Genomic DNA, 24635 nt, shown 5'->3' with positions numbered 1-24635 from the left:
ACAGGAAGTATTAAAACATTTATTAGGAAATAGTAAAAACATTTCTAAGAAGGAAAAATTGTGAAACAGCTGGTTATAAACATCATTATGCTGAAACAGATTAAACAGTAGACAGCATTGGAAATGATTTTTTTTTTTTAACTTGTGTGCATTATGTAATTGAACTAAGCTGCATATGACGGAACTGTTGGTTAATAAGGTTACAAATTTACAACATTTTTCAAGTCGGAAACTTTCCGCAGTTGGGAAAATGAATGATTGACTAACCAGGAATTTACGAAATTGAATCTTGGCTCTGACGGTGTAGATTTGTTTGTGTTTATTTTTGCCTTTTCTATTGTCTTTAAATTTTGGTAGTTTGTTCAAATCTGTATTTTAATTTTTTTAGTTGATTCGCTTTTTCTTGTTTTATTTTTGCACTTCAGGGCCATCAGGTGCTTGGACTTGGATCATATTTTTGGGTGGACTGACACAGTACTATATTATTTATTTGAATGAGTTAGCTCAGGGCGCCGAGAAATATTTAACTCAACATCCACATCTTTCTTTTAATGAAAGAATTGCTTGTTCAATAAAATATTCAGACCTTCTCCTTACTAATACATCAGTTGACATGTCGTGTTTTCTTAAATTGGATTATTTTGTCTGGATGTCTTATGACTAACCATGTGTTTCACTTCATCCCTGTCTTAACTTTCCAATTCCATAGCAACTGACTAAAAATGTCACTTTGCAATCCAAATGCCAAGAGACCATGAATTAAACCCTTCTGCACCCGCCAGAGGTCATCCAGCAGGGGTGCCTGATGAAGTTTGGATTTGCAGACATTTCCGAGAAGAAGTTCTAAATAAAACACTGGAGCTCTGCGTGATCACATCAGTCCTCCATTTGCGCTTCCCGGATGTGTCTGTGGTTGCCGCCGTTGTCCTGGGTGGGCGTGGACAGATGCTCCAGCTCGTAGCCGCCGTCCCTGCTGGCCGGCCGCACCTCGCCGGAGGTCTTCTTGTGCTCCCGGATCTGCTGCAGCTGGTGACTGGCGTAGTCGGGCTTAGCGGTGAGCGGTCCCGGGGGGACCTCCAGGCCCAGGATGTCGGCGACCATGTAGGGGCGCAGCCAGCCCACCAGCGGGGTGCTGCCGGGCGTGTAGTGGGTCTGCCGGTGGTAGAACAGAAGGCCATCCACCTGTTGGTAGAAAAAACACTTGTGTCCTGCCACCGGCGTCTAGTGTTTACAAACATTATGAAAAATTTTAATCAGGAAGGACTCCCAAGATTTTCTCACGCTGAAGCTGTATTCGGCTGCCAGGGCCTTGTGGATGGACGCCGCCGTGCATTCGTTGCTCTGGAGGCTCACGAAGCGGAACTGTTAAAGCAAACAAGTGCGTTTCCGTCATTCGCCGTTTGACAGAACACGTCGCGGTTCTGTATGGACGCCACCGACGTTGGAAGGCAGCGGGCGACAAACTCAGAGAGACTCACAGGGTTGCGTTTGGCAATCTCCGCCAAGCCGTCCGTCTCTTCCACTTTGGACTGGAGCCAGTAGAAACGGAAATCGGTCTGCCGAGGAGAGGACAAGCAGCGGTGTCAAAACAGCGGCGGGGAACATCTGCGCTCCAGACTACTTTGAAGCCGTCGGGAATGACAGACGTTCCGGCGTTTTCGGGAAGGCCCCCCCCGTCTCACCGGACAGTCGTAGACCGGGTGGCCTCTCCAGCACATAACGTCCAAGATGTAGAAGGTTCTGTCCGCCTCGCTGTAAATGCAGTCCAGGATGGTGTAGTCTGCGGAAGAGACGTGATTTGTAGCAGGTCAAATTATGTCTGGCTTTGAAGTGGGCCAGGCTCCGCCTACCTTTTCCCATGGCCGAGTTATGGCGGTTTCCGCCGGGCAGCAAGGAGGGAAAACGGTTCACGCAGTAGCCGCTTTTCGTGTACGCCGCAGTAGAACCCTGCACACGACATCGCATACAACCGATTCACGATGTGCGTGTCAAAGTTCACTGCGGTTCGTAATCTTCTCATCACTTCCTTGTCTTATGGTCTCGTTTCCTCTCCTCACTTCCGCATCTTCAAATGGGCACGTTTCCTACCTTGGAGGCAACGATGAGGGATCTTTTGCCAACTGGACAGACCACCATCAGCCAATCAGAGTCCAGCTCTGCTGGGACATCCACCAGCCACTCTGACAGCATGAGCTGAAAGGACATAGAGAAGTGTTGTTTTTATTTTTTGGAGAGATGGGACATAGATGACATCACCTATGTGGAAAATTTGGCTTCTGAAATGGCAAGCTAGAGTGAAGATTCATTTCCTAGGAATGACTTAATTTCTAAATCTGATTGGTTAAAATGACCTTACAGCTTTTTTTAAAAACTCCAAACTGGCGACCAAACGGGTTTTCCTTTTTTGGCACAACACTGACCTGGTTGGCGTAATGTTTTGGCAGCTTCCGTCTTTCAATCTCCATCTCTTCTTCCTCGACGGTGCCATCAAGTTCCCGCTTGCCTTCCTCTTCATCCACCTCCGGCTTCTCCATGTCCTGCTCCCCATCGTCGTCTGCCCCCGTCCAGTCGCCATTGGCCAGATGCCGCACGTGGTCAACGTAGTTGAACCTTTTACTGAGATGGAAAAGAAAGAAAAACACAGGTCAAGATTCAGAGCCTGTGTGTTCATTCTTGACGGGCATGCACATTCGGGCACGAGCATTCTCCGATGCCAAAAATGGACTTTTCTAGTGCTAGAAATGAGCAAATACCTTATGGTATAGTATCTGACCAAGCAGTAGTCACTCGCTCTTAATCTACCTGTGTCTACGTTGTACAAACATTGTGAAAAGGTCTCGAGTGCGCTGTACATTTTCTGCAGCTCAAGGAAGCGCCGTCGCCGCTCGCTCTGCTCCAGCACGCTGAATTTGCTCTTGTACTGGGACAGCCGAGGGTGCGGGGCAGCCGTACTGTTGGGCTCCTTGGACACAGCAAAGCTGGTCGAGAGGGCTCGGGTCAGGTCATCCATGGGGGCTCTGGTGGTGGGGTCAAAACCAAACAACACGTTAAATGGATGAGGCGCACAGAGTAAACGTGCTGCCAGCCAGCCCTTAGCTGTCACCTGTCCCCGAAACAAAAACATGTTTGCAATAGTCCATTACACTCTTCATGTGTGAAGTCAAGAGAACCAGGGAGGTGAGAATGCAAGGAGAGGAACAAGACAAGGATGTAGAAATAAAAACATGGCATGGCATATGAGACCACAAAAAATAAAAGTCATAAAAGAATGACATGCAATATTTTCAGAAGCAGAATTTCACACATGTAAAATGATGTGGTACAAAAATGTTTATTACATGACAAACTGCTCACTGCATTTAAGGCTAGGGAAAAAATAAAGTTCCTATATCCTCACTAAATGCTAAATTACAGGAGTGGAAAAAAACGAAAACATTAACTCTCAAGACAGAAACTTAATGTATAGCTAGCTTGCAAGCCGGTTAATTTTAAGCGTTGCTAAGGAAGCTAGCATGCAGTGTGGCTAGCCGGTAGCTAGCTGAAGCGACGATTCCGCCTCGTTGTTGTTACTCGAAGCAGCTAAATATTAATTAATACAAAGTGCAAATTAGCAACCAGGCGAATAAATAAGATAAAATCGTTTAGTTTACCTTCGACAATGAGGGAGACAGCCTATGCCGTGACGTCACATCCGCCTCAGGTCTCACCCGCTTTCCTGACCGGGGAAACACTTGCGGAGTTTTGAGTACCGAGTATAGGTCCGACCCATATTAAGGCCACGCTGCGAACTGCACTCTGCAGCGAAATTACTTCAATTTTTATCAAGTAAAATCTACATATTCTGCTCCACATAAACATTGTGCCGTCAAAAAAGGTGTACAGTTCATTTATCCACATATCACATAAATACAATACAGAAGAACCTCCAAAGTCACATCAAACGCTTGGAGTGGAGACTCGTTTTTGAATAAAACGGTGTTTTGCAGAAGCGTCACAGTAATGGCAAAAAGCTACAAAAATGAACAGCAACCAGAAGAACTGTTTAAACAATGCATGCTGCAAACGCATCTTTGTTTCCGCTTTGTCTGTGGTCTTCAAATGGTGAGTGGTAACATCAAGCAGGAGTTCTTTTCTTTTTACTCTTGTTAAACTGTTAGTCAGTCACATTTTTGTGGGTGCTCCCTGAAATACCCTAAGCGGCCACTTGATGGTGCCAAAGCTCTTGCTAATAGGAACGTAGCACTTGGTGTCAAGTAGGGCCCATTAAAGTTATGCAGGAAAGTGAGTTTGACCTGACACAATATATTTACGGTTTACACAATCAATAAATAAAAGTTTACTTTTCACTGGATTTATTTGCTTATAGCAGGGTTCCGAATCTCTCCCAGGTTCGTTAAACATCGCCTGAAGAGTGCATTGATTCGCTCAACCCGATTTCCGGTGGCAAAAGAATTGACTCTGAAGTCTGGCAGTGTCACGAAATAGATTTTGTTCCGCCTTGGAGGTCCTGCCGTACGAGCAAATGTTATTTCTAAATAAAAAGCAAGCCGTTTTTTAGTCCAGCAAGAGTCTCTCTCAACATTGTTATGACATTTTTGGGCAGTACTGTTGCTGAGAGCAAAGCGAGCAACCGCCATGAGGTAAAATGCAGCATTGGGCGTTTTTGTCCTCCCGGTCTACCAGTGTCTGTAGTGGACCAGGTCGTCTCGCAGGCTGAGCCTTTTGAGGGTCTCGTAGCCCACCACGATGAGCAGCGATGTGGGCGTGGAGGAGATGATGCGCGCAGACAGCCCCTTGGTCACAGCACCGAGGCCTTCCTCCGCCAGCAGCTGCTTGAAGGTCTCCACCACAGACGAGCGGCCCTCCACCTGCACCGCGCGAGATTAGCAAAGGAAAGTCTGTCTATTGGAGATGATTGACGTGATGATTAGACTGACCTGCACCCTGGCGCGAACCACGTCCATGGGGTTGGTGATGGTGGAGGCGGTGGCAGCGGCCATGGGCCCGGCAAGCGCCTGCAGCAGGAGGTGGGGGCACTCGCTGGGAGCCCTCGAAGACAGCTGCTCTGTGGACGCAAAAATACACCAGTCAGCATTTTATAAGAACTAACACAGGCTGGAGCGAGAGTTAGAATTTACCTGCGTAAAAATGATAAAAAGGCCACCAGAGGGCGCTGTTTGGGATGTAGGTGAGCAGGGAGGCCACGTAGCCCCTGTAGAAGCCCCTGAACCCGTCAGCGGCGAAGATCTGCACGGATATGTCCCGCGTCTGGCCGAAGGTCGCCCCACGCTTGGCGGTTGCCAGCATCATCTTGGGCTTGGCCTTGAAGCGGCCGCTGTGCTCGCCCATCATGAGGTGCTGCGACACCACGTCGATGGGCACCGTGATGGTCTGCGCCACCAGCGACGCCGCCCCGCCCGCTACCACCGACTTGAGGGTGTTGCTGGATGAGTAGCGCGACACCTGCCTGCGCGCCAGCTCATACGTGGTGATGTACGCCTGGCCTGACACCAGCGTGAAGGTGTTGATCATAAAGCCGCGGTACAGGCCCCGCACGCCCTCCGTCCGCAGGATCTTGCAGAAAGCGTCCACCGTGCCCGAGTAGAGCGCCTTGCCCTTCTGCACCTGCAGCCGCGTTCGAACCAGGCTGGCCGGGTACACGGTGGCGCGCGTGCTCAGTGTCATGAGCACGCCGAGAGAGTAGAACTTCCTCTTGTCGAGGTCCTCCCATTCGATGATCTGGATGGCGCCTTTCTGCTGCATGGCGGTCCCGGGTGGGGGGGTTGGGGTGCCGTTTCGCTAAAGCCTTACGTCTGACGCGGTCAGTCTTCCAGGTGCCATCGCAGACTGGGGTGGGGGAAATAATGTATTTATTGCCCCTTGTTCACATTTGTAACTACCTATCGAAAAATAAAAATGTGATTATTTGTTTTATCTCAGAATTACAATCAACGTGTGATGTTATTTTTGACCAAATGCAATCATACAGGCAACGGCAGCTCTCCTGATGAATGCCGTACCACTAATGCCCACTGCCCTCTGTATTTGGTACACAATGTGCCCTTGGTATCGTGAAAAAATACAATATCTGATTTCCCTGAATGTCACCTGAATGTCATTCTTTCCCATCGCAATGACTTGCTGAAGTGTAATAAACGCCCCAGAAGATATGAATTATTCAAGATTTCATAATGTTCGCAGGGAAATTAATTGCGGCGAAATGCCCCACTAAAATAAAAGAGGTTCATCGAATGTCTTGGGTACGACACGTTGATTCGGTCCTTGTTTTCTCTTCGATCGTTAGAAAATTACGAAAGAACTATTGGCCCATTTTTCTCGCATTGCTTAATTTGGAGGGGAGGCACGTGTACTGTATATGCCACTAGCGCCCCCTAACCCTGTTAGCTTAGCTCGCTGATAATAACGACAACGAAACATGTTTATTTATAACACTCTTCAAAACAGACTTCTGATTTAGACGAACCTGTTTCGAGCCTACTAGCACGGTTCACCCCTGCCGCTGGTCTCACATTTTCATTCGGCCTCCAGCTCGAAGACACGCTGCTGGATCATGGCTTCCGTCCATGACTGCTACTAGACCGAAGGGAAAAGGTCGTCTCCGCTGCTTCTTATCCTTATCGTTATTCCGTGTGGAAAACAAAACACGATTTAAAAAAATATTGGCGAGTTGATTCACTCTCAAGGGTGAGCCTTGAAATGATTATTTTCGATTGTTTAACTTTGTTGACTTCTTGTTCGACTAGCTCGTGATGCGTTCAGGTCCAACACAACCATCGCAAATGTCACAACTACTGTAGGTCACGTTACTTGTTACAACATTCCTGCCAGCACAGGAATGTTTGAATACAATTGGAATAATCTTATCGTGTAAAAAAAGTATTCTTACTATACCTACAGTTTCATTTTGTCTCAAGTCGAGTCAACTATAAATTACACAAAATATGCACGTTTTTGCATTTATTGACGTTTCCATTTGTTTTCATTTTGACTAGCGGACGTTTCCGTCTTGCTTTTATTGTGAAAGTATCAAGCTAGTGGGCGTGTCCCGCATCCTCCCTGCCTTCTTATTGGTCCGTTCCGTGTCGCCACCGGGATAGCTAGGATGAGTCGTGTAGATTTCATATGTCATCATGGCGCTGCCGTCTATGGGCAAAGGTAAAGAGGAGTCTTCTTATTTTTGTACTCCCCCAAATTTGTCGTCACGTACGATCACCTTCATTGTCAAGTCGCACGACTCCAATTCCCATTTGCTTAAAACGAGATGATGACTCTGGTTAATATGACTTAAACTACAGCCATTTTGGTTGTTCTCTCGAACCGAGCCAGTATTGAACTAAAGCTCCATCGATGACCAACAATGCTTAAGTTCACCCTAACTTAGTTCACTGCATAGCCTCGAGCATTTACACAGCCGTGTGCTTTTTTTCCGGGGGGGGGGGTTACTTTATCTCCGCCGCCAGACGTTCAACTAGCATCGCGATAAGTAGTAAAAGGAAAAGGGCTCATGATAAGGCTAGCAAGCTAACGTTAGCCGCCGCCTACTCAGTGTTGATCATTTCAGTCATCCTGTTACTCAGCACTTCCTATTTTCCTCTCTGCGCTTGAACGAAATTTCAAGGATCTCATTCAAAAGAACGGAATGTTTTTTAAGCAAGGTTGTCGTCAAAAAATTTTTGATTTCTCGTTGAAGCATGCTGCTAAATTGAAATCTGTGCCACCAAGGGGCACACACCACGGGTCAAATGGGGCCAATGTGGCTCCAGACTTTAGCGATGTTCAAAGTGCACTGATCATGTGATAACTATGTGAGATTGTATTGAAGTGATTATATTTAATGTAAAGTTCAGTGGGAAGTTGACAGCGTTGAACCCGTTTGTGTCATAGGGCATACCTGTCATAATTACAAGATTAGCTTGTTTAAAGACTTGTTTTATTTTCCAGTAACACAAAATGTGTGTTCTGCAGAACACCCGTATCGCCATTTAATCGACTCGCTGTCAGATGACGGAAACCTCAAGTTCTTCAATCCGCGCAAACTAAACGATCCAAGATATGGTGAGCCGGGACAAAAAAATAAAAATAAAACTATTGTGATTAACAGACGATAGAATAATTGATTTTAAATGTATCTTTCTTTGCTCCCTGAAGTCAAGCTGCCTTTGTCTATCCGCGTCTTACTGGAGGCAGTCATCCGCAAGTGCGATGGCTTTTACATCACAGAGGATGACGTCCAGAACATTTTGGACTGGGAGAAGCAGCAGGCTTCCACTGAGGTGCCGTTCTTGCCAGCGCGGGTCCTCCTGCAGGACTTCACGTGAGTATACTGGGCACATGGCTGGCGCTCATCCATTTGGCAAAGTCATATGGACTTCTTTCTTTGTCATTCAACTTATTTGCATCAAGTAGGACACGTTTCTAACTTTACTAACACTATGACGCAGATAGTGTTCGTTTCTGTCCTTTTGCATAGTTTGTTTTTCTTATCCGGCTTAGGCAAAACAGACTTTCCTAAGGCGACCTTCATTTGATAGTCAAATACCCACCATCTTTTTTTTTTTCTTTTGCTACTAGTGGTATCCCTGCCATGGTGGACCTCGCAGCCATGAGGGACGCGGTGGCCAAACACGGCGTGGACCCCGGACTGGTCAACCCTAGATGTCCCACGGATCTCATTGTGGACCACTGTCTGCAAAAAGACTACAGCAAGTGGTGTGTTCACGTCGCATTTTTTTTTCTACAGTCAGTTTGTTTCTTCCACATTTTGCTCAACGTGTAGTCCGTTACCTTTGTTTTGGGTCAACAGTGCCATACAGAACGCTCCAAACCCCGGCGGAGGGGAAGGCGCTCCGCGACCGCCCCCGTCCAAGCCTCTAGCACGAGGGGGCTCCCACTGCGGAGGCCAGCGTCGCTCTTGCGGCAAAACGGCCTGCAACGAGCCGCTTTCATCGACGGGGGGGCCGTCTCGCGCCTCGCTGCAGCAGATCGAAAACACGCCGCTCCTCTGCCCCTTCCACCTGAAACCCGTTTCAGAGTGAGTGGCACAGTCAAAACCTTTTATTTCTGGGACGCAGGCCAAAAAGGGGCAAAATTGATTTGCGCGTTCTCCTTCCGCAGAGGCGATGCGTCGTTGAAGAATCAGGAAATGGAGCTGAGCAGAAACAAAGAGAGACTTCAGTTTTTTAAGGTATAGCTCAAGGTCCCGGAAGACAAGAAACGGTACTAAACGACAGCTTTTGACAGTGGTGCTCGAAAGCCTTCAAGAATGTGAACGTGGTCCCACCGGACGTCGGTGCCGTCCATCAAGTCAATTTGGAGTATCTCTCGCGAGTGGTTCACGTCAGCGACGGTTTCATCTACCCGGACAGCGTGGTGGGCACCGATTCGCACACCACCATGATCAACGGCCTGGGCGTCCTGGGCTGGGGTAAGTACAAAATGGACTCTTCTAGTTTTTTGTCTCGTGTAACCCTCAACGGCTTTCCAGGTGTGGGCGGAATCGAGTCGGAAGCGGTGATGTTGGGCCAGCCCGTGTCTCTGAGCCTCCCTCAGGTGGTGGGCTGCAAATTGGTGGGCTCCATTAACCCCCTGAGCTCCTCCATCGACGTCGTCCTTGGTATCACTAAGGTCTCGCTCGGCCGCTCACACACGTCACCCCCCCGCCCCCCCCTGTGCTTACATCACTGTACTTTTGTCCCGCAGCACTTGCGACAAGCCGCCATCGCTGGTAGGTTTGTCGAATTTTTCGGACCCGGCGTGTCGCAGCTCTCGGCGCCCGACCGGACCACCATTGCCAACATGTGCCCCGAGTACAACGCCACCGTCAGCTTCTTCCCGGTCGACCAGGTCACCATTAAGCACTTTAAAAAGACACGTGAGTATTTAGACCAGGTTTCGGACTTGCCGTTGAGGCGCTGCCTGCCGGCTCGAACGTGATTTCATCCGTTTGCGTCCAGACTTTTCCCAAGAAAGGCTAGAGTTGCTGGAGTCTTATCTGAAGGCTGTGAAGCTCTTCAGAAGCTACGAGGACCCCGCAGAAGACCCCCAGTATTCTGAGGTAGCGACAATTGTCAAGAAAAACAGCCCAATGAATTAATGATAAAAAAATAAAAATGAATAACGATCCGATACTGTTCTGGATATTTTCTCAGGTGATCGAAATCAACCTGAGCGCCATGTTGCCGCACGTGAGCGGGCCCAAGAGGCCGCAGGACCGCGTGGCCGTCTGCAGCATGAAAGAAGGATTCCAGAGTTGCTTGGATGAGAAGGTAAAAACTTTCACTCACGCTGATGACATCACCGGACCTGACACCCCCACCCCTCTCCAACTCAGCTGGGCCCCAGAGGCTTCAATATCTCCAAGGACAAGCAGGATGTCCGCGTTCCCTTCCTGCACGCTGGTCAGGAGTACCAGCTGGCCCACGGCTCGGTGGTCATTGCCGCCGTGATCAGCTGCACCAACAACTGCAACCCCTCCGTCATGCTGACGGCAGGTAAGAAAAGACGGCTGAGCTTTTTGCAAGCGTCACCCACTTGACGCTTGGGCACGACTTAATGTCGACAGGGTTGCTGGCGAAGAAGGCGGTAGAGGCGGGGCTCCTGGTAAAACCGTATATCCGGACCAGCCTGGCGCCGGGAAGCGGCATGGTCACACACTACCTCAGCGCCAGCGGGGTGCTGCCCTACTTCAGCCAGCTGGGGTAAGATATAATTCCATCATAACTCGGCCACCCACTTTAACATTTCATTTCCACGACAGCTTTGAGGTGATCGGTTATGGCTGCGCCACCTGCGTGGGAAACACGGCCCCCTTGCCCGAAAGTGTGGTAAACGCCATCAAGCAGGTGACCTTTCTCCCCACCCTCGATTTCAAATAGAAAAATCATTGCATCCTTACCAGGCGTGACATCTCGAGCGTCTCTTCCAGGGCGAGCTGGTGGCGTGCGGCGTCCTGTCTGGCAACAGGCACTTTGAGGGCCGCCTCTGCGACTGCATCCGGGCCAACTACCTGGCCTCGCCGCCCTTCGTGGTGGCGTACGCCATCGCCGGAACCGTGGGCATCGATTTTGAAAAGGAACCCGTGGGGTTGACTCCGGACGGGAAGGAGGTGTTCCTTCGTGACATCTGGCCGTCCAGGGAGGAGGTGCAACAGACGGAGGAGGACACCATCATCTCCTCTGTCTTTAAAGAACTCAAGGCGAGAATGGAGGTACAAATGCAAAAATAAAAAATCCTCCAGCATCTCCAAGTTAGATTCATTGAACCCAACATGTTGTTACCTTTTGCTCGAACTGCTCTCGTTTCCAGAAAGGGAACACGTTCTGGAGCAATATCGAGTGTCCCGACTCGGTGATCTTTCCCTGGGACGCCAAGTCCACGTACATCCGCTCGCCGTCGTTCTTCAGCAAATTAGTAAGGCCGCGATGGCTAGTCCTCACCACGCCATGCATTGAAATCCACGTGACACTTTTCCTCTGCTTGTGTCTCAAGAGTAAAGAAGTCCCGCCCCCTCAGTCCATCGACAACGCTCACGCCTTGCTGTTCCTCGGCGACAAGGTGACCACCGACCACATTTCCCCCGCGGGAAGCATCGCCCGCGTCAGTGCCGCTGCCAAGTACCTGCTCAGCAAAAGGTGCATTGATGATAACAGACCCAAAAAATTTCATTTTATACAATAATCATGACATCTCGAATTATTCACGCTATGTGTTACGATCTACATACGCAGGCTGACTCCTCGTGAGTTCAACTCGTACGGCTCTCGGCGGGGCAACGACGCCGTGATGACCAGAGGGACGTTCGCCAGCATCAAGCTCCAAAATCGACTGGTGGGCAAAGCGGGGCCCAAAACGCTCCACGTCCCCTCGGGCCAAACGGTGAGTGAACTAGGGCTAAGTTGGAGGAGAAAAAAAAATTAAAAATGGATGTTTTTGCCAATGTTCTCCTTTCTCATCCTTCACCCAGCTGGATGTGTTTGAGGCGGCCGAGCGCTATCAAAAGGACGGCGTTCCTCTCATCATCCTGGCCGGAAAGGACTATGGCTCGGGAAGCTCCAGGGATTGGGTGGCCAAAGGACCTTATCTACTGGTACAAACAGCCATACTTTGTACTCGAAGTTCTGCTCACAAAACAAAAAGTCAACTTGGAAAACTCTAAAGCTTGTACATCAAGTGCTGTAGCGAGGTACGTAAAATGTTGACGTGTCCTCCGACAGGGAGTCCGCGCCGTCATCGCCGAAAGCTTCGAGCGTCTGCACAAGAAGCAGCTGGTGGGCGCGGGCATCCTTCCGCTGCAGTTTGCACCTGAGGAAAACGCCGACACGCTGGAGCTCGCCGGCACCGAGAGGTTCAGCGTCGTCTTGCCGCAACGCCTCGCGCCCCGCCAGCAGCTCGCTGTCAAGGCAGGACGCTTTTCTTAGACACATTTCTTGGGCCAGACTTTTTCAAATCAATCGTCTAATTACGCTGGTCAAAAGTAAAAAAAAAAAATTAATCAGTTATGGCTAAACATATTGATGTTGATTTCTTTTCCCTAACACATCGGGTTTTTGAGATTATTATTATTTTTTTTATTAAAGCTTACTTATCAGAATTAAAAATAAAACAATGTAAATATTTGTTGACCAGTGTTATTTTTGAAAAGGCCAATAATAATCATCTGGCAGATTAATTGATCGGGTCTGACTCCATTCATCCATTTTTAATAGAGCTTCTGTCGTTTTGTTTCAGACGAGCGACGGTAAAAGTTTTGCAGTCACGGCTCAGTTGGACAACGAGCTGGACGTCATCTTTCTCCAGCATGGAGGCCTCCTGAGATACGTGGCGCGGACAATGCTTTGAAACACGCGCACTGGGACTACTTTTGTCACCGTCTGTCGTCATCGATGCCAAGCTGCGCGCCGCTTATTATTAGCTTGACTGACTGAATCGAGGACCTTTTTGTGAAGACCCTTTTTATTAGAGGGGGGGCACTCAAGTCATCTGAAATTATTTGAACTCTCGTCAAAGTGCGGCGATACGTCCTCATGGATGCACTTTTGTTTTGTCCATGTTTTATCAACTGAACATTTTCCCTCCACCCACCCAATATGTGCGACTCATGCAAAAGTGTCTTATTGCGCCTTCTGGCCATTGTTTTCCTCAACGTCCTGCATTTGTGTTTTGGTTTTTATGTCATGTACAGTGTCATGAATTTAAAATAATTTTGAATGATTAGAAAATAAAGTCACAACTCCAGTGGCCTTGGTGTGCTAAATGCGATCACAATTGCAAAATAACAGATCAGCAGCTGTACGAGTGCAGATGCTCACCTGAGTGATGAAAATCTACAAAATGCAGCAAGTCCCACGACGAGTTCAGTCAACAGCAAAGCTACATCTTTAAGAATCTTCAGACAGAAAATGCTGGAAAGGTATGTTACTTAGACTGTTCAATTTTGACTCCGCCTCCATACACCTGTTTATAATCAACAGGTGTGCATTGCTGCATTCAAGGGTGCTGGGAAATGACACTATCAATCTAACCTGCTTGATCACAGCAATAACTGGCAATGATGGCCCACTAATCAAAGTCAAAGTGTCATATCTAATTTGAGACAAGTAGGAGACATTTAAGTTAGAAAAATCTATAAAAACGCATTTTCTCAGTCTGATTGCTGTAAAAGTTTTGGCAATAGTGACCCACTAAATAAAACAAATCAAAGCGCTAGAATAAGTAGAGTTTGGGTACGGGGAAGGGCAAGAATAAAAAGAAAAAGGCATAAAATATCCAAGTGTAAACAGTGCAATATTTATTTGATTTCTTCTCCAAGTAAATTTCCATGACACAGGTGCACATTTTTTCTAGATACATTGATAAATGTCATTTCATTCAACGCCAGCCAAGGTGAACAACTGGTGTGATTTAACCTAACGTGAAATGTTGTCATTAAAGAAGCTTGGCCGTCAAATGTAAAAATTAAAGCTGTAAAAAAAAAAAGTATTTCATTACTTGGAGAGGAGTATTGAAAAATAAAAATCAATACATGTATATATTTATTTAAATCTGTCTGTTGTATATTTTTAGTGTTAAGCTGTTTCTGGATGTGAGCTGCGACGCACACTCAGCATGTTTCCTTCAACAGCGTGTGTGGGGGGGGGGAAAAAAAAGCTTGTTTAACGTTCAACATTTGATCATGCTTGTTCTGTTGTCCAAATGTACGAAGGAATATTCAGGCCACCATGTGCCTTAAAAAAATTAAATGGGCAGTTATGAGCAAAAATGTTAGAAGAAAGAAGAGCTAGAAAGAAAAGTCATATTCTGATCATGTATGAATTTCACAAGAGGAGAAAAAGAAATCCACAAAAAAAGAACAAGTATATCAAAACCAGCAAAATAAACACAGCATTTAACAAGAAAAATAATACAAAATAACGTGCACTCCAAAGTATTTTATTATATATGATAAATGTGTTAATTTGCAATTTTTTTGTAATGAACCATTAAGATTTGTAACAATTACATTAGCACATATTTTTGTCTGATTTTTCAATCAGATGTTTTTTGTTTCCCAAATACTTGAAGGGGAAATTCGTGGAAATGTAGACAAAAGAATCACCAAAATACTTTTGCCTTTTGTTCGTAAAAGTATTTGCAGCTTAGGAAATGAAGAGAACAAAAAAAACTGGGTGAAATTTTACTGCCTTTGTTCTGTGGTAAATCAGTAACTTTCAATTCATTGTTTTGCACTTCCAGCAAAAACAAAACAAAAAAAACAATTTGAAAAAAAAAATTGTAAATGCTTGTTTTCAGTAAGCTTCGTAACAATCATACACGTTGTGTGACTCTTAATCCGATTTTTGGTGTTATCCAAATACTCCTTCGTACTGTAGATGTCGAAACGGCTTAAGAAAAGAAACGAATCAAAAACTTAGCTTCGAGTGTCTCATCGCCCCCGCTCGTTTGTAGAAGGCACAGATAAGTGAAATTATTTATTTTTAAACATAAGTGACATCAAACGTACACTGCGATGCGATTATTCACGCCCGCGAGCTCTAATGCCCCTCCCCCCCATCTCAGCATCAATAACCAAAATTAATTTATCCCTTTTTGAGTCGTTTGGCCCGAGGGTTATTTTCACCCGGATGAAACCGATCGCGCGTCTGTACGAAAATATTTGCGAGAAGTTACACGACGGAGGGAAAAAATAGAAAGTTCTAAAGCGCGAAAGGTTGATACAAAAGCAAGAAACGTGTTGATTGTAAACTGTTTTGCAACGAGGCACACACGTTCTTCCGGGATTTTAAAGGCAGGAAGCGCTCAAGTGTGAAAGAAGGGAAAAAAAAGAAAGACAAAAGGAGATTTGCAATCCCACTCAGGCGATGGCTTTCGCTTCGGGTAAAAAGGCCTCCCAGTACTTGATCAGCTGAACACACACACACACACACACACACACGGGGGAGAGGTCACATGATCACACAAAGTGTAATTGACAAAAAAAGTTCCAAACCATCCTGGGATGGAATGGCAATCATCAGATTATGAGCTCACCTGCTGCTGTGATTTGAGCAGATTCTCCAGATATTTGACGATCTGTCTTTTGAAGTTCCTGGCCTTTTCTTTCTATAAGACAAAAAAAAAAAAGAAAAAAACAGCAATGAGGACTGTGCTTTCCTCATCTTACTTGACGAGCGGCGTCGAACGTGAGCACCTCAAATCGCAGCACTTCCTTGCGCACGGTGGCCGACACTCGGTCAAAGTCTCGCTCGAACTGCGTCACTTTGGCTTCCCACTGGCGACACACACACACACACACACACACGATCATCACGCTTGGCTCATTTTTCACATTGATGTTTTTAGGAAAGCACGCCGTTACTTCTGCAATCTCCTCTTTGGCCAGCTGCAGCTTGTCGGGCTTGTTGGCCCACTGGAGTTTGGCTTCGACCTCGCGCTTCTTCTGCAGCGTGCTCTGCGCGTCCTGCCAGCGCTGCCACGCCTTCATGCGGTGGTCGAAGGAGCCCTGCACGGCGCGGGTCAAAATTATTCTACACCGAGGGAGGGAGGGAGCGCGTGACCCGTTTGGCGTACCCTGACGGCGCCGAGCAGTCGGATGAAATCGGCGATGAGCTCTGCGAAGCTGAAGGTGTCGTTGGCCGCCTGGTCCTGATGCAGCTGCTCCATCTTGTCCTCCACCTCGGCCAACTGCGAGAGGGCGCGCGACAGCGCCGTGTTGTCCTCGGCGCTGCCCAGCATGGCGGTGCTCTTGGCGAAGCTCGCCGTGTTGATGGAAAGCTCTGGCGAGGGCGGGAGGGGGGGGGGTGTTAGCTTTGATGTTTGATCACGACGGCCCGTGAAGAGGCGTCTTTGGTTACCTTTCCTGTGGAGCACCAGCGACTCCACCAGCGCGTGGAGCTTGCGGAACTGTTGGTCTGCAGACTCTACCTCCTGCAGTTTTTCCTCAAACCACTGCGTCAGAAAAATATGTTGGCGGGACGGAGAAAAACATTACCTCTTGAAGAAGACGAGGCCTCCCAACTCACCACGTCCGACTCGTTCATCTTGATGGTCATTTTGCTGACGGCGTCCGTGGCCTTGTTGATCATTTTCAGGAAGCCGGCGCCGCTCAGAGCTTGTGTGCTCACAGCTCGGGGCAGCTGAACACACACACACACACACACGGTCACTAATTGCACACACTTTGAAGAAAGCATTTGATTGGACGACGAGGGAGGAGCTCAAATAAAGCAGGACAACAAACGTTGGTCTTGCCTCATCTCTCTCCAGGAACTCTCGCACGTCGGGGTCTTGGATCAGCGAAGGGTGAGTGACCACCCTCTGAAGATACCTGTTAGAAGCGGCGGAAGGGAAGTCAAAGTTAGACTTTGACCCCTCACCCCATAAAAAAAAAAGCATTCCCGCTGTTGTCACATGACTCTCACGCGCTTTCCAAATACTTTTTTTCATCCAAGCAAAGTTCTTCTACTGAACTAATTTATTTTCCGTGGAGAGATTCCGCCTCACCTCTCCAGGGCGCCTCTTCTTCTCTCGACAAAATCGGCAGACGACGAATCCTCCTTTCCCACCTTCACCTTGGTCATGCCTGCGAGGGCGCCACAAAAAAAAAAAAAAAAAAAAGTGAGCGGAGCGCACAGCGGCGCCGATGCCAGCTGAAGCGCCGCCTACCCAGGATGCTTTTCTCAGGCGGCGGCGGCACGATGACGCCGCCAGGGCCGTGCTTCTCGGAGAGCTTCTCGTACAGGCCCAGGAAGTCGCTGAAGCGTCGGCGCACCGTGAACGTCTTGTTGCGGAACATGGACAGCGTGGTCTGAAAACATTTTATTTTTTATTTTTACATGATTAAAAGCCTGGTATTGCTTTACGTGGTATCTTTAGAGAAAGAGGAGCTTTACCTGAGTGGACACTTTGTAGGCCATGTAGGCGGTCATTCCATCCCCTGCAATGATTTTTCACAATGAATTGGACTGCGGGGGTCGAACGCTGGCTTCTCACGGGCAAAGTCAAAAAGTCTCACCTATCTTTTCTGGGTCGGTAATGGAGACGGTGATGTCAAACTTGTCTTCCAGCTCTGACTCCTCCTCTTCCTCAAGCTGCAATAAGTGAGGAGCAAGTTTTAGAATTGGAAGCTCGGCACCCGTCACTGGTTCTACAATTCAGTCATATTTGTTTTTTTTCAAAACACTTATTTGGCTTTTTATTTTGAGGTCTGGAACGCATCAATTCATTTCAATGATGAAAATGAATTTGATATGCTACTAAATTGGTACGACTTTATCTCACACCGAATCCAAGGAACTGTGGCCGGGCCTTTTTGGGACTTACTTCCTCCAGCATAGCCGTCTGTGATTTGGCCACACTAGTGGCTGCCGAGGTGGAAGGCTTGCCGACGGCGGGGACGGCCGGGGCGGCGGCCTTCTTCCTTTCGCTCTGTGGACTGTCCAGAGAGAGCTCCACTGTGGCTTCTGAGGCAAGGCAAAAAATTTGACCTTTCACCCTTACTCTATGACTTGTTAGTTTGACACTCCTGGAGCCTGATCGATGTGGATGATTGTCTGTTTTGTCGCAAGGAAACTGAGGACTCACCTGCAAATAAATCAGTGCTTTCTTCCACGTGAACTCCGTTGGTCCTGGGGTTGAGGCGGGAGCTGTCGCCGGGGTCTCCGGCTTCCGCCGCGAAGAAGTCGTCGTGTTTACGCTCTCGGCTTGCTTTGCCGCCGTCGTGGCTGGCGGACTTGTCAGCGAGAGGCTCGTCCCGCGGGTCCTCGGCGGCGGGCTTCTTCTTGGCGCCCAGCGGCTCGCCGAACAGATCCTCGTCTGGCTCGCCGAAGAGGCTTTTCTGAGGCGGATTGGCGGCTTTCATCTGCCGCGGGTCGGCGAACAAGTCGCTGCCCTCGTCTTCGAAGAGGTCTGCAGCGGCGCTTTGCTTCTGCGCCGCAACTGGTGGAGGATCGTCAAAGAGTTCCGCCAATGGGTCAATTATTTTGCTCGGTGGATTTGGTTGGAGATCCGCTGATGAACTGATATCTAAAAGCGGCGCGGTTTCTTTTACTTCCTGTTTCAGATCAGCAACTTCAGCAAACAGACTTTCTCCCTCTCCTTCCTGTGATTGCGGCTCAGTTTCACTTCCGAGTAAGTTAACAAACTCATCATTGAGAAGGTTTTCACTGGCTCTCTTTTCAGCTTTGGCATCGACAGAGGCGGCCGGAGTCATCCAGTTGTCCGCCAGGTCGTCAAACTCATCAGAGGGCTCGCTGGGTGTTTTGGATTCCGAGCCACTGCTGATGGGGTCGCTCGTGACGTCACTGGGAGGCGACATTAAATTGTCGCTCGAAGTTTTGGATCCCAAGCCGCTGCTAACGCAGTCGCTCGTCGGCTCTGCCGTGGCGTCTCCGGGAGGAGTCAACAAATCGTCAGTAGGTTGACTGACCGTCGGCGTCTCGCTGAGGGAGGAGTTGCTCTGGAGACAAAGAAGAAACAGCTGTGCTCTCAGTGCAAAGCGGATTAGCGCATTTTCTTTCCTTGTTTTCATTCATCATTAATAAATCCATTATACATTTATGTTTTTGAAAAGTTGCAAATTATGTCTGAACAATTTTGACAATATACTTACAATTTCCCCCCTTAATATTGCAATTTAATTTTTTTTCCAAGGTCTTCTTACCATGTATTTTGCAACAAAGAAGCAATAAATTCATCTGTATTACAATGAACAATATCTGATTATTTTATACATACATGTTTTACTTTTATGGGTTAAGATTAGGTAAAAATAAAAGCAAAAGACATTTTGTTCAGCCTCTTCAATCAGAACTACTAATTTACTAAATACAACTTTTAATGCAAGTCATAGTATTATAAACACCTCTAAATGATGGTCAGGCCATATCCAGGGCAATCCTAGTTAAAAAAAAAAAAAGGAAAAAAAAGCAAGCTGGCACTTTTGCTGTGTGTTATGCGTAAAGTTGCTGACTTTGCTTTTTCTCCCAAATTGCTGTCTTTTTCCCCTTTTGAACTTTGACTGAGGAGAAAACATCCGGGTTCTAACCACGTGACCGCCACCCGCTCACATGACAGGAGGTTGCCCTCCCGCTGCACGGGCCACTTTTTAATCGCCATTCAAATAAGAATCACTGCTCACTATTCGGGCCACAAGTTATGCAGTCACGCCACATAAATCCCAAACCAATATTGCCAAAAACACCAATCGCTGCAAAGCAAACTCATTAAGCATCAAGTGATTGTAGTTTGTTCGTCTACGCGCAGCGCAAAGATCACAGGCAATTAAATGCTAGATGACTTTTGATGACGGAATAACAATCACATTGAAGTTTACGTGAAAGTAAGCATCACGTAAAATAAAGCAACATTTGTCACTTTTAGAGCAACGAGTGAAAACTTTTGGAAAAACAACAACGAAAAGTGGTTACTGTTTTTTTTCACCCCCTCGCGCATTGCTATGGCTAACCGTCAGTGAGAGTTAGCAAAGTATGGAGATGGAAAAAGCAGCCGTGGGGGAAAGTTGGATAGCGTACCACACTCACGAAGAGGTCGTCTCCGTCCTCTTCATCGCTGCCTCGGCCTGCAACGTCTCCGGCGTCGGGGAAAGGAGGAGGACTGCGCTCCGAGCTGGACGCCATCTTCAATTCGCTAATTTACAAACTTAACGCACGCGCGCGCGGATAGACAAGACACGACACACGACGTGTGCTTTTCTTTTCGTCGGATAATGATGACTCCCCCGCAGCCCATACGAGCACACGCAACGCGGTTGTGGAAAGTGACGCCTGGGGGGGGTGGTGGAAGTGCTCCAAAGTGACAGGGGAGTCGGTACTGGAGTTAAGGCGGAGGAGGAGGGGAGACGGGGGAGCGACGCCAGTAAACCACCGCTGTCACTTTTCACTTCCTGGACAGTACCAAAGCCTCACTTCCTGATTATGATAAATCCCAATTGAGTCTAGGCAGGACACGCCTTACTACAATATGATTGGCTGATTGAATGCAACAGCTAATCATATTGCAGCAGCACGTCTCCTACCGCCAATCATAAAGCGCCTGGGATTCCACACTAGCGCGTTCGCCTCACCAACTAGCTAGCAAGCGCCCCTCAGCTACCCAGTAACGGGACCGAAGTGCGGCGGATTGGATGGTCAATAAAAATGAATTGTGGCAAATGGAGCGGTGAGGACAAGCTCGTCTGATCGCAAATATTGACCGATTTTGGGATGCCTGGTTTCAGCTCGACCGGAGATCAAGAGCCGCTTCTGACGGCAAAACGTCAGTTGGTTAACGAGTCGGATTCGGAAGAAGGTAAACAAAAAAAAAAGAAAATGCAAATAAGAAAGTAAAGGGCGAGCTCTCTTCTATATGAAGCTTGAGATTTTTAGAGTTTACACCATTTAAATGTTTCTTGTCAAGATAGCTAAAGGCAACAAACTCAACGTGATCCAATTTTTGGAGTTTAAACAAATGTATTTAATGTACTTTTATGTTATACATAATATGGCTGCTCAGTTGTGTTATGCAATGTTTATCATATTGTTAATAATTCGTGTCAAACATCTTTTTTTTTTAAACCATAAAAGCAACCACAGCTGGAACAAAATGGAGTACTAAATAAATTTCATTAAAGACTTTAATTATACAATGAACAAAATGCTCCATTTTAATAAAAAAAAAAAGAAAAAAGAAAATCAATTGGTGACATCAAAACACCCAAGCAGCACTTAAGTGCCAACTCAACCCTTTCATTTTGTTTTTCTTTTAGGTGAAACTTTATTTGAGAGAAGAACAACATTCGTCCCTCGCGATGCCAATGAGGACACGCGAACCAGATTGACATATGAGGAGGCGGTTGAGGCAGCAGGTAATTAGAAAAATTCCACACAATCCAAAGTCAAAATATAATGTCAAGGTAAGACCGGTTTACCAAAGTTGAAGCAAGCAGCTTGGACTGCAACCTGCATAAGCATTTTCATTCAAAGAGGCAGTACTTCATACACTCCTGTGCCTTATGACACGATTACATCCCACCACCGAGTCCAAAGCTTTCACCAAAAGCATCAAGGCTGGTTATCAAACTTTAAAAGCTGTTTGCTGACTTAGACATGATAGCGGAGGGCGTCGTAGCGGCGCGAGTGTGAGCGTTTGTGTGTAACAGTTCTCTTCCGATGTATTCATACAACAAAATCTACATTACAATGAATAATATCAAATTTGCTGTACATAAATAAATACATTTATTAAAGAAAATTAAATAAAAATATTAGATAAATTAATTGAATTATTAATTGTTGTACTAAGCGTGAATTAATTCGAAAGACATAATATAGCTCACGTAGTCAAACTGCCTTTTTCAGGCTTCGGCTGGTTCCACTGGCTCCTCCTGTTGGTTTGCGGTTGGGCCAATGCCAGCGACGCCGTGGAGATTGTCTGCGTGTCCTTCCTGCTGCCCACCGCCCGCTGCGACCTCCAGCTCAGCTCCTCTGACATGGGCCTGCTGACTGCCTCCATTTTCCTCGGTCGGACCTCGAGGATCTGGCTTTTGCAATTCAACGACAGGGGCAGATTGGTCACATGACGTGGTCTTTTGCAGGCATGATGGTGGGCGGCTACGTGTGGGGATATTTGGCCGACCAGAGGGGGCGCCGCAGCGTCTTGGTGTTGTCCCTGTCTGTCAACGGCCTGTTTGGAGGCCTGTCCAGCGTGGCGCCGTGGTTCTGGCTCTTCCTGCTGCTCAGGTTCATCAGTGGCGTGGGGTGAGGACACTGGAAGATGGAGTTCGTTTGTCCATCCGTTTTTGCTCGTCCTCTTCCAAAGTACCCCTCCCTCCCCCACTTGAATTTCTTCAGGGTGGGCGGGTCCATTCCTGTCGTCTTCTCCTACTTCGCAGAGTTTATGCCTCGACTGAAGCGAGGTAGGATGATCAGCGCTCTGGCCGCCTTCTGGATGGTGGGGAATATTCTGGGCGCAGGTACCGAGACACCATACAATGTTTTCTCGGGGGCTATCACAGAAAGTTGAGTGTGTGTGTGTGTGTGTGTGTGTGTGTGTGTGTGTGCAAAGGCTTGGCCTGGCTAGTGATCCCCAGAACATGGATGCACTTTTCCGTGGGGCGACTCAACTTCCAGAGCTGGCGACTGTTTGTGGTGCTCTGCTCCGTCCCGAGCGTGACATCAGCAATCATCTTCAAGCTCTTCATGCCCGAGAGTCCCAAGTTCCTCATGGAGGTAGCTGCAAAAAAAAAAAGCCACACGGGTTGCTTTGTAAGTCTGTGTTGTTTGCTAGCGGTTATTTTCATTAAAAAAAAAATGTTGTTGTAGTCTGGCCGAGAAACGGAGGCCATCCACGTCTTCCGCCACATGTTCCGACTGAACACGCGTGGGAAAGGAGTATCTTGGCCTGTAAGTAGATGAAGCTGCCACAGTTCACGCTTGATTGCGTCATCACGTCAGTCAGCGAGACCCTTCCGTTTGCCTTCGCAGGAGTTTTCGCTGCAGGTGAACGCCAAGCAAAGAACGTACGAGAACAACACACCACGGCCGTGTGGACGACTCGCCGTTCTACTGCAAAAGGTAAACTCATCGCAAAGTCAAATCCAACCAAAGCACACATGAAGTCATTTGTGTCCTCGCCACACGACAGGCTGCGAAGCCGGTCCGCCGGATGTTTGCCGCCAACCTCAAATCCAGAAGTACCGTGTTGCTCATCATCTTCTACTGCATCTCCTTCGGGTAAGTTTGCTCGGGTCTGTCGGCATTCCGGAAGTGTGACGATTGACGAGGCAACTTCTCCTAGCTACTACGGGCTGTGGATGTGGTTCCCCGAGCTGTTTTCCAGATTGGAGGCCGGCAGCTCCCCGTGCACCAACATGTCCGCCCCGGCTCAGCAGCCCAACCGTAGCTGCTACCCCGTCAAGACCGTCGGTACGTAATTGTACAAACACGCTCTCACCAAATTAATAACGCTTCATTTTGAAATTCGTATTGATTTGGCCCCTACAGTCTACGAGGAAGGCTTCTTGATCGCCGCCGCCAACCTACCCGGCAACATCTTCACCATCCTGGCGATGGACTATATCGGAGGGAAGCTGCTCCTCTGTGAGGAAGGCCACGCTCCACATTTATTGCCCACCCAGTTGTCATTTGTCCCCCATTTGATTTGACGTTTGGCGTGTCCGCAGCGCTCAGCCTGCTGGTGTCCAGCCTGAGCGTGTTCCTCATCTACCTGGTGCAGACCAAAAGCCAAAGTCTGCTGTTGTCCTGCTTGTTCAGCGGCGTGTCCGTCATGGCCTGGAACGCTTTGGACGTGGTGGCTACGGAGCTCTACCCGACGCAGCTACGGTACTTTGAGGGGGCGGGGCTTTCTTCTTTTTTTTTACTTGACATTTGGAATTAGTCAGTGCCATTTAACATCTTTGCTCACCTCTGATGGGTTTTCCTCCCGGGCGCAGTTCATCGGCGCTGGGCTTCTTCACAGGGGCGGGCCGAGTGGCAGCCATCATGGGAAACGTGGTCTTTGGCAACATGGTGGACTCGGCCTGCGCCGTGCCCATCCTGCTGGTGTCGGCCATGCTGCTGACCGGCGGCCTGTCGGCTTTCTTCCTCCCGCGCACCAAACAGATGGAGCTTACCTGACTTTTTTTTACCTTGGTGTGTATTCCAAAAAAGAACTTTTTGAAGATGTTCATATTTGACAGTGCTCAACAATCATTGCACATTTTTGTTCCTATTTTTAAATGATTTATATATTGTTCGTGTGTCTTTTTTCAATGTATGTTGGAAAATAAAACATCTGCATTTTTGTATTTTTTTTTTTTTATTTGTCTAATAAATAAACTTCCACTAGTCAAGCAGGACATACAGCCGTTGTGATTAAAAGTAATGATACTTAACACGTCAGTTCATTTGAAAACAAACATTGCTTGTGAGATGATTCAGCATAATTTGTTTTTGCTTTCTTATATATAAAAAAAACATGACACACGTGTATTTTGAATTTGTGGAATTTGGTGAAATATCCATCCATCCATCCATCCATCCATCTTCTTCCGCTTATCCGGGGTCGGGTCGCGGGGGCAACAGCTTCAGGAGGGACTCCCAGACTTCCCTCTCCCCAGCCAC

The 24635-nt window shown here is 47.6% G+C and overlaps 5 protein-coding genes across 8 annotated transcripts; 2 read left to right on the top strand and 3 right to left on the bottom strand.

Annotated features, from left to right (window-relative positions):
• Positions 1-534: 534 nt before the first annotated feature.
• Positions 535-3789, bottom strand: snupn (snurportin 1). Of its 2 annotated transcripts, XM_049724313.1 has the most exons (9): positions 3651-3789; positions 2853-3017; positions 2421-2616; positions 2089-2193; positions 1851-1947; positions 1683-1780; positions 1479-1556; positions 1282-1362; positions 535-1182 (listed from the first exon to the last, which is right to left on the bottom strand). In XM_049724313.1, the coding sequence occupies exons 2-9, from the start codon at positions 3008-3010 to the stop codon at positions 877-879; spliced, it is 1119 nt and encodes a 372-aa protein (XP_049580270.1). In that variant the 5' UTR covers positions 3011-3017; positions 3651-3789; the 3' UTR covers positions 535-876. The 2 variants fall into 2 exon arrangements, with proteins under 2 accessions (XP_049580270.1, XP_049580271.1); XM_049724314.1 differs by lacking the exon at positions 3651-3789 and having other exon boundaries at positions 2803-2942.
• Positions 3790-3870: 81 nt separating this feature from the next.
• Positions 3871-6800, bottom strand: slc25a44a (solute carrier family 25 member 44a). 2 transcript variants are annotated; one of them, XM_049724315.2, is made up of 4 exons: positions 6485-6800; positions 5139-5900; positions 4938-5065; positions 3871-4868 (listed from the first exon to the last, which is right to left on the bottom strand). In XM_049724315.2, exons 2-4 carry the CDS (start codon positions 5761-5763, stop codon positions 4677-4679), a joined length of 945 nt encoding a protein of 314 aa, XP_049580272.1. In that variant the 5' UTR covers positions 5764-5900; positions 6485-6800; the 3' UTR covers positions 3871-4676. The 2 variants fall into 2 exon arrangements, with proteins under 2 accessions (XP_049580272.1, XP_049580274.1); XM_049724317.2 differs by having other exon boundaries at positions 5139-5847.
• Positions 6801-6999: 199 nt separating this feature from the next.
• On the top strand, positions 7000-14152 carry ireb2 (iron-responsive element binding protein 2). 2 transcript variants are annotated; one of them, XM_049724305.1, is made up of 21 exons: positions 7000-7176; positions 7987-8076; positions 8170-8335; positions 8593-8730; positions 8825-9052; positions 9136-9205; positions 9262-9445; positions 9506-9645; positions 9721-9892; positions 9975-10075; positions 10170-10286; positions 10352-10511; positions 10583-10718; positions 10778-10862; positions 10946-11227; positions 11326-11430; positions 11509-11651; positions 11748-11895; positions 11984-12106; positions 12234-12419; positions 12748-14152. In XM_049724305.1, the coding sequence occupies exons 1-21, from the start codon at positions 7152-7154 to the stop codon at positions 12856-12858; spliced, it is 2910 nt and encodes a 969-aa protein (XP_049580262.1). In that variant the 5' UTR covers positions 7000-7151; the 3' UTR covers positions 12859-14152. The 2 variants fall into 2 exon arrangements, with proteins under 2 accessions (XP_049580262.1, XP_049580261.1); XM_049724304.1 differs by having other exon boundaries at positions 7963-8076.
• On the bottom strand, positions 13785-20426 carry snx1a (sorting nexin 1a). The gene is made up of 15 exons (XM_049724309.2): positions 20049-20426; positions 18100-18973; positions 17839-17978; positions 17531-17606; positions 17409-17452; positions 17182-17323; positions 17020-17098; positions 16768-16843; positions 16539-16652; positions 16371-16464; positions 16087-16292; positions 15875-16018; positions 15707-15787; positions 15547-15618; positions 13785-15421 (listed from the first exon to the last, which is right to left on the bottom strand). Exons 1-15 carry the CDS (start codon positions 20151-20153, stop codon positions 15371-15373), a joined length of 2298 nt encoding a protein of 765 aa, XP_049580266.1. The 5' UTR covers positions 20154-20426; the 3' UTR covers positions 13785-15370.
• A 149-nt stretch (positions 20427-20575) lies between these two features.
• On the top strand, positions 20576-24319 carry sv2 (synaptic vesicle glycoprotein 2). The gene is made up of 13 exons (XM_049724312.2): positions 20576-20823; positions 21281-21379; positions 21873-22034; positions 22109-22271; positions 22365-22486; positions 22579-22742; positions 22836-22916; positions 22998-23087; positions 23158-23246; positions 23311-23438; positions 23517-23612; positions 23696-23855; positions 23966-24319. The coding sequence occupies exons 1-13, from the start codon at positions 20739-20741 to the stop codon at positions 24147-24149; spliced, it is 1623 nt and encodes a 540-aa protein (XP_049580269.1). The 5' UTR covers positions 20576-20738; the 3' UTR covers positions 24150-24319.
• The last annotated feature ends 316 nt before the right edge of the window (positions 24320-24635 follow it).

The sequence above is a fragment of the Syngnathus scovelli genome, chromosome 6 (assembly GCF_024217435.2).
Source record: "Syngnathus scovelli strain Florida chromosome 6, RoL_Ssco_1.2, whole genome shotgun sequence".
NCBI classification, from domain to species: Eukaryota; Metazoa; Chordata; class Actinopteri; order Syngnathiformes; family Syngnathidae; genus Syngnathus; species Syngnathus scovelli.
Note: the sequence above shows the minus strand (reverse complement) of the source record. Positions and strands in the feature narration are given on the sequence as shown.

What these genes read in the sequence shown, in the direction of transcription:
- snupn (XM_049724313.1), bottom strand. Translation starts at nt 3,010, where the DNA reads ATGGATGACCTGACCCGAGCCCTCTCGACCAGCTTTGCTGTGTCCAAG. An exon ending in CAAAACATTACGCCAACCAG is followed by an intron (nt 2,194 to 2,420) that starts GTCAGTGTTGTG and finishes ATGTCCTTTCAG; the next exon opens with CTCATGCTGTCAGAGTGGCT. An exon ending in CAGCCGAATACAGCTTCAGC is followed by an intron (nt 1,183 to 1,281) that starts GTGAGAAAATCT and finishes TTCTACCAACAG; the next exon opens with GTGGATGGCCTTCTGTTCTA.
- snx1a (XM_049724309.2), bottom strand. Translation starts at nt 20,153, where the DNA reads ATGGCGTCCAGCTCGGAGCGCAGTCCTCCTCCTTTCCCCGACGCCGGA. An exon ending in GCTGGTGCTCCACAGGAAAG is followed by an intron (nt 16,293 to 16,370) that starts GTAACCAAAGAC and finishes CGCCCTCGCCAG; the next exon opens with AGCTTTCCATCAACACGGCG. An exon ending in GACTGCTCGGCGCCGTCAGG is followed by an intron (nt 16,019 to 16,086) that starts GTACGCCAAACG and finishes CGCGCCGTGCAG; the next exon opens with GGCTCCTTCGACCACCGCAT.
- ireb2 (XM_049724304.1), top strand. Translation starts at nt 7,152, where the DNA reads ATGGCGCTGCCGTCTATGGGCAAAG. An exon ending in CACCTGAAACCCGTTTCAGA is followed by an intron (nt 9,053 to 9,135) that starts GTGAGTGGCACA and finishes CTCCTTCCGCAG; the next exon opens with AGGCGATGCGTCGTTGAAGA. An exon ending in CCTGGGCGTCCTGGGCTGGG is followed by an intron (nt 9,446 to 9,505) that starts GTAAGTACAAAA and finishes ACGGCTTTCCAG; the next exon opens with GTGTGGGCGGAATCGAGTCG.
- sv2 (XM_049724312.2), top strand. Translation starts at nt 20,739, where the DNA reads ATGCCTGGTTTCAGCTCGACCGGAGATCAAGAGCCGCTTCTGACGGCA. An exon ending in CGAGTCGGATTCGGAAGAAG is followed by an intron (nt 20,824 to 21,280) that starts GTAAACAAAAAA and finishes TTTTTCTTTTAG; the next exon opens with GTGAAACTTTATTTGAGAGA. An exon ending in GTCCCAAGTTCCTCATGGAG is followed by an intron (nt 22,743 to 22,835) that starts GTAGCTGCAAAA and finishes ATGTTGTTGTAG; the next exon opens with TCTGGCCGAGAAACGGAGGC.
- slc25a44a (XM_049724315.2), bottom strand. Translation starts at nt 5,763, where the DNA reads ATGCAGCAGAAAGGCGCCATCCAGATCATCGAATGGGAGGACCTCGAC. An exon ending in TTTTTATCATTTTTACGCAG is followed by an intron (nt 5,066 to 5,138) that starts GTAAATTCTAAC and finishes TTGCGTCCACAG; the next exon opens with AGCAGCTGTCTTCGAGGGCT. An exon ending in TGGTTCGCGCCAGGGTGCAG is followed by an intron (nt 4,869 to 4,937) that starts GTCAGTCTAATC and finishes CGCGCGGTGCAG; the next exon opens with GTGGAGGGCCGCTCGTCTGT.